The sequence below is a fragment of the Suricata suricatta genome, chromosome 8 (assembly GCF_006229205.1).
Source record: "Suricata suricatta isolate VVHF042 chromosome 8, meerkat_22Aug2017_6uvM2_HiC, whole genome shotgun sequence".
Taxonomy (NCBI): domain Eukaryota; kingdom Metazoa; phylum Chordata; class Mammalia; order Carnivora; family Herpestidae; genus Suricata; species Suricata suricatta.
The window spans coordinates 32,247,874-32,260,065 of record NC_043707.1 but is presented as its reverse complement, the minus strand read 5'-3'; the positions used below and the strand labels follow the sequence as shown (position 1 = coordinate 32,260,065).

Sequence of the window (12,192 nt, the reverse complement as noted above, 5' to 3'; positions counted from 1 at the left end):
GTTAGAGCCCCGAGACCGCGGGGGACCCGGAAGACCCCACATCCCATCTGCTGCCTGCCGCCTGGCTGACCGGGAGAGGGCTCCTAGAGAGGGGACCTACCGATGCCGGGACTCGGCAGGGTTTTCACGAGGGTCCCCCGCATCCGCGAGGCACGGGGCCACATCTGCACTGATGAGGCAGAAGCTAGGGACGTAAAGACCCCTGGAGACCACTTGGCCCAAGACCCAAATTCAGGTGGCTGCAAGGCCACCAGGTAACTTAGGGGCTAGAGGAGGGCTGCGGCGGAATGCAAGGGCAAGAACTCCGCCGGGAGAACGAGGCGGCCAGCCACGGTCGCCGAAAGAGGCCTGGCGGCCGGGGCGTATTTTGCTGTGAGCGCGGGGAGGGCCTCGCCTTTCCGACCAAACCCGCTTCCGGGCTTGCACTTTTTGCGCCCTGTGGGTATCAGCTCGCAGGGGAAGGATGGAGAGAGGACGCTCTCGCGGCGGCGGGGACGTGCGCACCCCGCCCAGCTCCCGGCTTCCCTACCGGCTGCTGCTCGGGCTGTGCGCCTCTCTGCGAGCCTCAATTTCCCCACGCACAAAGTAGTGAGGGGCGGCAGCAGACGACTTCTGGGCGCCCAGGCTCGGTGCGGCTCCCACCCCGGATGGGTGGGCGGGGCCTGGGATCTCGCGGCCGCCACCCTGGTCACCGCCCCCGTCCCCGCGGGGCTGAGGCCGGGAGGCCCCGCCCCCCGCCCACGAGGAAGTGGCTGCTGAGCCGCGAGGGGCCCAGAGCCGGTTCGGCGCGTCGACTGCCCAGAGTCCGCGGCCGGGGCGCCCCGAGGTGAGGGGGCTGGGGACCGTTCGGAAGGGAGGGGGCTCCCGGAAGCGAGGGGATGGGGTGTTGCATGCAGATGGCGAGGGTTACAGAGCTCCCGAAGACGTGGTGGCGCGGGGAGGGGGCGCCTGGGTGAGTGGGCACGGGACTGGGGGCTCGCCAGGTGTGTGGGGTCGCCGGGAGGGGAGGGCACCAGCGGATGGAGTTCCCCTCCGGGTGAAGGAAATGCAGGGTGCCCTGCCCTCGGGGCGGCCCCGGCCTTCCATTCCCCTTGCGCCCCGTTCCCCCTGCCCCGGCCGCCCCTCCCTGACTCTGCCCCGAGGTCGGTGTCCCCCATTATTTCGGGCCGCAAGGGCCCCCACGCCCAGTCACTTCCCCTCCATCCTCCAGCCTTCCGGGTTGCTCGGACCGGGAAATGAGCTGGCGCCCCCGCCCACCTTGCCCCTCCCTCCCCCGCCCCCCAGCCACCTCCCCAGCCCCAAGGGCCAGGTCTGCGATCCTTACCGGGAGGGGCCCCGAACGCCGGACCGAGAGGCCTCTTCGCCGGCGGTGGGGAGGGCAGCCAGGCCGCCCAGGGCGGTGACTGTAACACTGGGAAGACTGGCAGGAAGCTCCGGAGCCCGCCTAGCACGGGACGGAGCGGGAGGCGCTTCCCGGGTTCTTCCAGGCTGGCCTCAGACTCCCCGCGCGGGCAGGCAACCCTGGGGGTTAACTGTGCCCATTCTGGGTGAGGCCTCGGACCGCGGGAAGAGTGTCAGATTCCTTCACTGGCCCATGACCTTAGCAAGCCAACTAACTCTGGGCCGCAACCTTCCGATCTGTAAAATGGGGACCTTTCAAGTTGGGAGGCCTCGATGGGATTATGTGTGGAAGGCACTTGGCAATGTGCCAGGCACACACAGGATAATGACGTGTGCCCTTATTTATTGTTGCCACTGTCCTGATAAGGCCTGCCCACATTTATCAGTGTCCAGATGATGCCAGCCTCCGAGATTTGGAGTCAGAATCCCAAACTGCCCTAGAGGAGCAAATTGGGGGTTTTGTCTGAGTCTGTTTCCTCCTGTACAAAATGAAGGTTTAAAAAAACAAACATCAAAATAACTTCTTAGGCTTGCTTTAGGGGGTAAAAGAGAATGTATGTCAAAGTCTTGGGTAAATACTGGGCACTTAAAGGTGCCAGGAAAGTTAGTTTACCTGTGTCTTTGTATGTAATCCACATTGGTCTTTTCAAATAGTTAAATGGTATCCTAACGTGTTAGTGTCACAACTCTTTACGTATTTGTAGTCATCTGGGTTTTTCCACCCGTTCCACCATTCTGAAGGGGGTTATTATGAACATGTTTGCTTAAAAAAAAAAGTCGGTGGCTATTTGCTTAGCACCAAAATGAATGTGTGCAAAGTGTGTTAATTTTTCAGTTTCTGTTTATGTTCTTTTCTGTTTGTTCCTACCCAGTCGTTGCTCCTCAGAAAGGAACTTGGCAACAAATGAGCATTTCTCCACAACCCCACTGACACTGAGTTTTATGTGTTTTTGGATTTTGTTTTTGTTTGGGTGGTTTTATCAAGCTTTACGGTGCCTTTCCATGATTGTTTTCATTACGTTTCTTGACTTGATTTTTGGCTGGTTTGTAAGACATCAGGAGCAGAACTGGGGAGGAGAGCCTGGCTGGTCCGTTTGGGGTGGCAAGGGCCGTTCCATATACAACAGGAAGCTGAGTAATTGCTTAGCACGTGTGCAAAATGGCTTGCTGGCAGCTCCCCGGAGCGTCTGAGCTGGGTGGGGACTTCCCTGAGTGCCTGTAGGGCCAGGATCCTGCTCCAGACAGCTCCGCCCTGGTTTAGCCTCGAATGCAGCCAAACCATTTTCTAGATTCAGAGAAACTGAAGCAATAAGCAGCCTATATAGTCAGTGCCTTGTTCAGCCCCAGCCTTTTCTGATACAGATGTGAAGAAAGTATAAACTAAGGGTATCCATGGAGAGAGTCAGAATTTGACGCCAGCACTGTAGTAAGGAAGACAGCCTGGCCCAAGGCTTTATCTGCCTTGCTTTGCTTTGGAGGGGAGCTGAAGTCTTCCAAAATCCTCAGAGAGGACCTTCTTGATTTCAGGTTTCCAAGCTTTCCTGATTGTTGACCCTTATCAGGAAAAAATACCTGAGCACATACTCCCCGGTAAATATTTACAAATTGCATACATATGCCGCTGAAATAATGATGCATATTCATTCCTTATAATCTGTCCCCTGAAGAAAAGGATGGGTTTCATTCAACCACATTCAAGAGATATTTATTGAGCACCTACTCTGTGCCAGCCACTCTAACTGGTGTTGGGGGTGTGTTGGTGAACAAAGCACATACCCCGCCCCTACCGCAGTGCGTGTCTCTGGCACCCCCTGCTGGGAAGCCCGCACCTGACTTTGTAGACCCAGCCCTCACCACTCTTCCCTGTGCTCTCCCACCCCCAACCCTGGGCGATCTCCAGTCCATTCATACTGAGCTTTCACTGTGTGCCGGAAGGACCAGGGCAAGTGCTTCTGGGAGCACTGAAATCCTGGCTTCAGGCTGGCAGAGGGGAGCCAGCCGGAGGGGGGGGCGGGATGGGGGAGACTCAGGGTGTGGCCCACACTCCCCCAGCCTCTGTTTCTGGGGTAATCGGACCCAGAGCCCTACACACGGATTTGTGGTCTCAACAGCGTCCCCAGGGCCTCTTCCTCTCGCTGTCCCCAACAAATGGGCCCACAGTGCTGGCTCACAGGGCCACAGTGACAAGTGGGTGGGTGTTCCGGAGGCCGTGGCCCCAGCCTGCCCTTGGTCTCCTGCAGGAGCCCCTGCTGAAGCGCCGTGTTGTCCACCCACTAGTTGTAGCCCTAGCTGCGTTTTCCTCAAGGCGGCTGGCTGGGAGTGGGTGCCTCCCCCCCCCTGGCCCCCGTGGAAGCTTTCCTGTGAGTAATGCAGTCCAAGCTCCCCGAGGCTGGGTGGCCCAGTGTGAAGTCAGCTTCCCTGCCTCTGACCCCAGGGAACAATCCAGTGATTCTCCTCTAGGAGGATGCAGCCCCCAAGGCCACAGTGGCCAAGGCAGTACTCCCCACCCCCCACTCTGGGTGTCCACTTCCTCATTTGTACCGTGGGGGTTGGGAGTCATTGCTGAGGCCCTACTGGTTTTTTGGTTGCTTTGCAGAAGTGATGAAAAGAGGAAAATGCACCTTCTCTCCCACCCCCTTCCTGTATGTACCCCTTACCTTACCCTTTAAGGTGTTGATTCAGTGTACTAGGAGTATTTCTGAATGAATTCATGCTAAAGTGTGATTGGCTGATCCATGTGGTCGGAACCTCCCACCTGCCTGTCCCACTGTGCCTGTAGCCTTCTTTATCAGCCCTTCATCTCCACTGGAGACCCTTTGGATCCCAGGAAACAGTGGTCACGGCTCTCCAAGTCCTCTTGGCTGCGTTGTTCACTAGTATGGGAGCCGCTGTCTCAGTGGACCCAACCTCTCCATCTTCACAGCCTGGGACTCTTGAGCGCCTTGCTAGAGGGCTTTTACAGCCTGGCCCATGTGTCTGGACACTCTTACCAAGACCCTGCAAGGAACAGAGACATCGGCCATACTGTCTGGGACAGTTGGATTGGGGAAGCGCAGAGATCCGCCAGGGCTGTAGGTAGCCACAGGGCTTCTTCCTCCTGGGCCACCAGGGGCTGCAGGGGTAGGGGGTGGTTGGCCTCGGCTGGAGTTCAGTGGCCACTTGAGAGCCCAGCTGGGGGTGGAAGTGGGGTTCTGCCTGACTGGTGACCGTGGAGAATGGGGGTGGACAGATAAGCACAGTATAGTACTTAGGTAGGCCTGGTGTGCCCACGTCTTAGTCTTGTCATCTGTGGTGTGGACAGTGATGATGTGCCCCAGCCAAGCTGGATGCCACTGCTGACCCAGCCCAGGGGCTTCGGAAGTGCCAGGGGAAATCCCCATCGGTCCTGCTGACCTGAGCTGGGCCACCCCCTCACCAAGCACCACTTCCGGGGCCTTTGCCTTCCACAAAGAGGCCTTATAAGGAGAGGCTGGGGAAGTAGCCATGGTGGGAGCAGTGTGCTTGTGTGTGCGTGCAGGGCTGAGCACGTGGGAGCGCGTGGGAGCAGTGTGCTTGTATATGTGTGCAAGCCTGAACACCCATGAGCGCACGGGAGTAGTGTGCTCGTGTGTGTGCAAGCCTAAACATGCATGAACGTAGTGTACTTGTGTGTGTGTGTGTGTGTATGGCTGAACATGTATGAGTGCATAGGAGCAGTGTGCATGTGTATGCATGCAGGACTGAACACATGTGAGTGTGTGGGAGCACTGTGCTCATGTGTGCATGTGGCATGGGTGAAAATCGTGAGCGTGTGGGCGTAGCGTGCTTGTGTGTGCATGCCGAGCTGAACACGCATGATCGTGTGTGGCTGGAGCCCGGGCTGCAGGTGCATTGGTGCTCTCAGCAATGCTGACTGAGGACCCACCTGGTGCCCTGCTCCAGTCACATCCCTGCCCTGTACATGCATGTGTGTCTGTGTGATCTGGGCTGACCCAGGAACCTTCCAGAACTTCCTGCTGTAAATGAAAACAGGTGTTGCATCTGGGCTGGGAAGAGCTGGGGGTCAGGAAGCTGGGCCCAGCAGGATGCGTGGTGCCACCTCGGGCCAGCTGGTCCCTGAGCCCCAGATTTCTCCACTGTACCATGGGCTACATGCAGCTCGTCCCCCTCCTGTGCCTGGGCCCCAACTCAGTGCTGCGCCTTCCAGCAGGGCCTCCTGGCCAGCCACGCGGGCAAGCTCAGCCTGAACTGGTGGCCCATCTTGTGAGGGGCCGGCTAAGTGCCCACTAGCTTCCTCAGGTTTTCAGGGCTCAGGCCCAGAGCTGGGGACAAGCGTTTCTTCAGCCTAGTCCTTGGGACACAAAGCTGCTGGTCTGGTGGGAGAGACAACCAAGTTCCTGGTGACACTAGACACCTTGTATGACTGAGCAAGTAGCTTCTGCTTGTTGAACCTCGGCCTCTACATCTGTCATCTGGGGCTGTGGCATCTGAGCTCTAAAGTCAGGAGCACCTGGGGGACGGGTATGAAATAGGTGAAGGGGCCCAAGAGTAACACTTACCTTGCTGAGTACCGAGTAATCTACAAAATGGTTGAGTCACTGTATTATACACCTGAAACTAACACTGTATGTTAATTATACTGGTATTACAAAAAACAAAAACAAAAAAACAAAAAACCTGGACTGTTTAGAGCCAGCAAGTAAGGAGTGTTCAGGAAATGTTGGGTGGTGGTATTTAGAATTTTAAAAAAATTTTTTAATGTTGATTTATTTTGAGGCAGAGCACACATAAGCAGGGGAGGGGCAGAGAGAGAGAGGGAGAGAGAGAATCACAGGCAGAGAGAGAGAGGGGGAGAGAGAATCACAAGCAGGCTCCACACTGTCAGTGCAGAGCCTGACTCGGGACTTGAATCACCCAGGTACCCATTTAAAACAAATTTTTAATGAAGAACTTATTGTCCTGGACACTTAGTGACCATAAACAGTTGTGTTCTTTACATACTTACCATGCACCTACTATGTGCTAAGCATGTAGGTACCAGAGAGAGAAATGTGAAGAAGATAAGTGGAAAATGGGGGCGCCTGGGTGGCTCAGTTGGTTGGTCATGATCTCACGGTTCATGGGTTTGAGCCCCATGTCGGGCTCTGTGCTGACAGCTCAGAGCCTGGAGCCTGTTTCGGATCCTGTGTCTTCTCTCTCTGCCCCACTCACTCTGTCTGTGTGTGTCTCTCTCTCAAAAATAAAGACAAATGATAATAATAATAATAAATTAAAAAAGAAAATGTCTGTCCCCATCAAGCTCACTCTGTCCCAGCTGAGGCAGAGAACAGGTGAAGGAAGTGAGCCCAGTATAATGAATGTTCCATGAGGATTCTCTGTGGAGAAAGTTCAGTCAGGAAGTGGGAGTGCTGGGGTAGGGGAAGGTGGCCGCAGTGTCAAATCAGTGGTCAGAGAGGGCCTCGCCGAGAAGGTGGCGTTGGAACACAGACTTAAACAGGGCAGCGACCAGGGCTCCCCATGCGGGCAGCCAGGGATGGAGCTTAGGACACCTGAGGCCCGTGTGCCCCGGGACCAGCCGCAGGTCTAGCGGGGGAGACAGACCCCTACGTGGGTGGACCACTTCTGGGTGTTACCATGTGGGAGCTGCCATTTCATGAACACCTACTATGTGCCAGGCATGGCATATTGTCTTATTTTACCCTCTTAACATCTCTGGGGACAGGATTCCTGTTCCCATTTTGCAGATGTAGATATCGAGGTTCAGAGAGGGTGAACGGGGCTTTGCCAGATGGAAGAGGGGTGAGCAGAGCTGGGCAGGCAGGGGTGTGGGTGAGAGGACTGCCTGTGTGTACCCCACCCCATTGCGGGCTCAGTGGGCTTCTCTGAGGTTCAGTGGCAGGGCCTGAGCATGGGGTGGGGAGGGGTGGGCCTCTATCAAGGTGGAGAGAGGTGCAGTCAGTGCTGGGCCCAGTTCTGGGGGTGCAACCCAGCTGCCCTCTGTACCCACCTTCACCCCCGCAGCCCAGCCACCCCCTCTGGGCCCAGTCCCGCCCCTCCTCCCCTTGAAGGGTTTTCTGGATGAGAAAGGGCAGACCTGCCTCCTCCTCCCTCTCCGGAAAACCGGAGCTCTGAGTGTGGAAGGCTGCGTGCTGGGCACCACCTGCGTTTTGTCCTCATCCCGTCCCTCCCTCCCAGGGGCCTTGCTACCTATGAGGAAACTGAGGTGCAGGTGATAGCAGCAGCCTACAGGGCTCAGGGTCAGGGTCGGCACACCCCAGCCACAGAAGGAAGCCACACTGAAGTCAGGAAGCTTGCCCCTGCTGCCCGGCCATGGGGTCGGCTGGGGGCCCGGTCTGGGATCAGACACAGGATTTGATTTGGGGTCCCTTCCTCTCTCGGGCACAGGAGCTGAGCGGCCATGGCTTACCACAGCTTCCTCGTGGAGCCCATCAGCTGCCACGCCTGGAATAAGGACCGCACCCGTGAGTGCCCTCAGGACGAAGGGGGAGGGGGCGGGAGCCTGTGGGCTCTGGGGACTGGCTGTCCCCTGCCTCATCTCCAGTCCTGGATGAGCTGGGGGGCAGCCAGCAAGTGGGCAGTGCGAGGTGGAGGTGACAGCACAGCCCTGCAACCTGCTGCAGGTGCCGCTCGGGCTCCCAGGCTGGCATGTAGTGACATGAGCGGTGAAGGAAACCATACAGCAGGAGGGGAAAGCATGGGAGGCAGAGGCGCAGGTTTAGAAAAGATGGCTGGGAGGAGGGGACGTGTGCACAGAGACACAGAGGAGGCTAGGGAGCCAGCCATGCTGAGGCCCCAAGGCAGGAGCAGCAAGGACCCCAGGGCTGGAGTGGGGGAGCAGAGGGCATTAGCGGGGGGAGGGGAGAGCTCCCAGAGGCCATGAGACGGCTGTGGGGGTGCCTGGGGGTAGTGGGTACAGGTAAAGGATGGCTATTCTCCGGGGAGGGGGTCACAGGTGTTTCAGGAACCTCCCACCAAGGCAGTGAAGGACGAGGTATTTCCCAGCTGCCCTGTGCAGGGTGTTCCTGGTCGAGGGGAGTCATGAAGGAAGGGGGAACCTGGGCACGCATACCTCCTCACTCCCCTCCCCTCCTGCAGAGATTGCCATCTGCCCCAACAACCACGAGGTGCACATCTATGAGAAGAGCGGGACCAAGTGGGTCAAGGTGCACGAGCTCAAGGAGCACAATGGGCAGGTGACAGGTGCGTCCGACTGACTGCGATCACTCTCCTGAAAGGAGGCAGGGGATGGGGCAGGGCCAGCTGGGGCCATTCTCCCAATCACTGTGCTAGGGAGGATGGTGTGGGTTGCAAGCAACACAACCCTAATTCAAACTGGCTTAAATTAAAAGGGATCATGTTGCCTCATATTACTGAAAACCTCAAAGAGGTTTCTGGGCTTCAGGAAACGCTCGGTCCAGCAGCTCAGCTCAGAGTTACAAAGGACCCATTTCTTTTCTGTTTCTTGGCTTTCCACCATGTTTGGTGATCTTTTGGAGAGCTGTAACACTCTCAAGAAGATCCAGTAGTATCCCCTGGAACGGCTTCCATCCAGATCGTGTCCTCTGATCCCCTCCTCCACGGGTGCTGTGGAGCCACCTCTGCTGGACGGCTTCAGCCCACTTTCCTCCCCACCCCACAGGCATCGACTGGGCCCCCGAGAGTAACCGGATCGTGACCTGTGGCACAGACCGCAACGCCTATGTGTGGACACTGAAGGGCCGCACATGGAAGCCCACGCTGGTCATTCTGCGGATCAACCGGGCTGCCCGCTGTGTGCGCTGGGCCCCCAACGAGAACAAGTTCGCTGTGGGTAGTGGCTCCCGTGTCATCTCCATCTGCTATTTTGAGCAGGAAAATGACTGGTGGGTGCCTGGGAGGGTTGGGAGTGGGCTGGGGGAACCCTGGGGGCTACAGACTAAAAGGCAGTGGGGCTTGTGTCCCAGGAAGCACTGGATGGTGTGTCAGGAGTCCTGTTCACGTGACCCTCACGAAGTAGTGCCTTGTAGGCGAGGGGCACTCCCACAGTCCTGTCCCAGTGATGAGGGCATAGACCCCACCACAACTGCTCTGTGGGTGTGTGTAAAGCCCTGCCCACATGCCGGCACTGACTCCGACAGTCCCCTGGACTGGGCATCTGTTGTCCCCACTTTACAGATGAGTAAAGGAAGGCCCAGAGGCAAAGTCACTTGCCCAAGGTATCCAGACTGTCATGCTCCAGCGCCAAGTTGTAGTATCTTCCCTGGGTTCCTGAGGGCAGGAGCGAGGCTGGAGTCTGGGAGACCTGAGATCACACTGCACCCCAGCCAGCTGGCTGCTGTGACTCCTCAGTGAGCCTGCCCCTGGGTTGTCATGTGATTTATCATTTTTTTTATGTTTGTTTTTTGAGAGAGAGAGTGCACAAGTGGGGTAGGGGCAGAGAGGAAGACTGATTCCAAGAGAGAGGGAAACACAGAACCCAAAGCAGGCTCCAGGCCCAGATGTGGGCTCCAGCTTACAGACCTCAAGATCAGGACCTGAGCTGAAGTTGGACACTTAACTGCCTGAGCCACCCAGGTGCCCCAGGCTTAAAGGAGAGCAGGGATAGAGGTCACTCAGCACGTCACTGGCCGGATCCGGGCCCTGGCAGGCTGGTGGGCTGGCAGCGCCCAGGCCCCTCCCTCGTGGACCTTGCTGGGGGGTGAGGAGCATGGGAACGTGGAGTCCCTGGGGCTCGGAGGCCATGGGTGCTGAGCTCGCCTGTCTCCCCTGCCCCCATCTGTCATGTCCAGGTGGGTGTGCAAGCACATCAAGAAGCCCATCCGCTCCACGGTCCTGAGCCTGGACTGGCACCCCAACAATGTGCTCCTGGCCGCGGGCTCCTGTGACTTCAAGTGCCGGTAAGGGGCGGGGTCTGGATGTCAACTCGGCAACTAGGATGGGAAGGTGGCGGGAGCCCTGTGCCCCATGTCCCAGACCAGCTCTGCTGCCGGCAGGCTCACCTGGGACCTCAGCCTGGCATCTGAGCGGTTTTGCTTTTCGAGAAGTGTCATCACTGGGTCCCGTCTCCAGCCCTTGGAGAGTCTTGGCAGGAGGCATCCCTTGCTGCCTCTCACTGTCAGCAAAGACTTTCCTGGGCCCTCCTCCTTCGGTTTCCTTGTCTTGCATCTGGATGACAATGATTGAGCAGCTTCAACAAACCCCCACTCCGTTATCTTGTGCCTGGAATGCAGCCTCCGGTTGCTACTGGTGGTTTGTCACTTCTGGGCCAGCACCCAAGTCTCCTGAGGCCTCTGGCTCCCAGCTCCAGGCAGATGTTTGCAGCAAGCACCAGAGGCCCCTTCGGAGGCCCCTGACATGGAGAGAACACCCTGATGAGGCTCTGTTGGTGGGTGGGGAGCTGGTTTGCTGGCACTGTGACCTGTCAGGTGGACCCCCTGTTGGCCCTGGGAAAGCAGGGCTACTTTCAGATACAGAGCAGGAAGGAGGAGGAGAGGCATCCACAGGGGCCAGTGTGATGGGGACCAGGACACTGGGGGCCATGTCAGCTGTGCATGGTCAGTCCTCCTGTGAGGCCTAAGGGCCCTGGGAGTCACAGGACACAGAGCCAGGACTCACTCCACTGCACTTGGAGGGCACTGAGGCCGACTCATCCGAGCGTGAAGATGCAGAGCATGAAAAGCTGGCTGTGTACCCACAGCCCCGAGCTGGGCACTGACCTCAGCAGACCCGTTTGGGACAGGGAGTTCCTGGTCAGCCCCTCCCAGACCCCCAGTCCACCTGGGTTTTGTTTCTTCTGGTCTCTCTTGGCAGGATCTTCTCAGCCTACATCAAGGAGGTGGAAGAGCGGCCAGCACCCACCCCGTGGGGCTCCAAGATGCCATTTGGGGAGCTCATGTTTGAGTCCAGCAGTAGCTGTGGCTGGGTGCATGGCGTCTGCTTCTCAGCCGGTGGCAGCCGCGTGGCCTGGGTCAGCCACGACAGCACCGTGTGTCTGGCCGATGCCGACAAGAAAATGGCGTGAGTACACGTCTGCGGAGTGGGGGGCATTGGAGGCACAGAGCAGGCGAGGGCGGAGTGGCTGACCTCTCGCTCTCTCCTCTCTCTCAGCGTCGCAACTCTGGCCTCTGAAACACTGCCGCTGCTGGCCCTGACCTTTATCACGGAGAACAGTCTGGTGGCAGCGGTGAGGCAGGGAGGGGAGCGGTGCTAGTGAGAACACATCTCCCAGATACGGCCAGGCAGCCCTCCACTGGTCTCCCCAGGACCTTTTCCTCCTTCCTCCCTCCCTCCCAGCCAGCAGCCATCAATCTGGGGTCAGTTATGACTTAACACAGCGTGGGTGTTCTGAGGGGCCCTGCCCAGTGCACGTGAGCCCTTTGTCTCCACCACATTCCCCCCCTGCCTTGGTAGGAGAATCACGTCCTGGACCCTGAGGTTTCTGCTTACATCTCCTGGGCCGGTGGAAATAACAGGGTCACACCTAACTCAGTAGGTGTGTGGCAGCCATGCGGTCCAGCCACACGTCCAGAAGCGCACTGCCCTCCCTCCTTCCTCTGGCCACCTATCTGTCAAGTCCTCTTTGGGCCCTCAGCAAATACATTCGGGCCCCAGAGGGGGACCAGGCCTGCCTTGCCTACAGAAGCGTCCAACTGTGGGGTATCTCCCAGAGCGGGTATGACTACTTGGGCAGGGCAGAAAGTCCCTGGGTTTCCAGGGGAGTCCCAGACAAGCTTTCTCAACTGTTCACTGGCCTTGCTGGGGGAGGGGACCACCCCTAGATGTTAGCCCTCAACATCCAGTCCCTGTTCTATG

The 12,192-nt window shown here is 57.9% G+C and overlaps 1 protein-coding gene across 1 annotated transcript in view; it reads left to right on the top strand.

Annotated features, from left to right (window-relative positions):
* Window positions 1-718: 718 nt before the first annotated feature.
* ARPC1B (actin related protein 2/3 complex subunit 1B) overlaps window positions 719-12,192 on the top strand; it is a gene marked incomplete at its 3' end in the record, with an annotated part of 13,897 nt that continues 2,423 nt past the window's right edge. Inside the window, exons 1-7 of the mRNA XM_029945745.1 lie at window positions 719-826; window positions 7,786-7,862; window positions 8,497-8,601; window positions 9,041-9,263; window positions 10,170-10,277; window positions 11,191-11,397; window positions 11,488-11,563. Of these exons, the coding sequence (XP_029801605.1) occupies window positions 7,799-7,862; window positions 8,497-8,601; window positions 9,041-9,263; window positions 10,170-10,277; window positions 11,191-11,397; window positions 11,488-11,563 (783 nt within the window). The remainder of the gene's footprint in view (window positions 827-7,785; window positions 7,863-8,496; window positions 8,602-9,040; window positions 9,264-10,169; window positions 10,278-11,190; window positions 11,398-11,487; window positions 11,564-12,192) is intronic.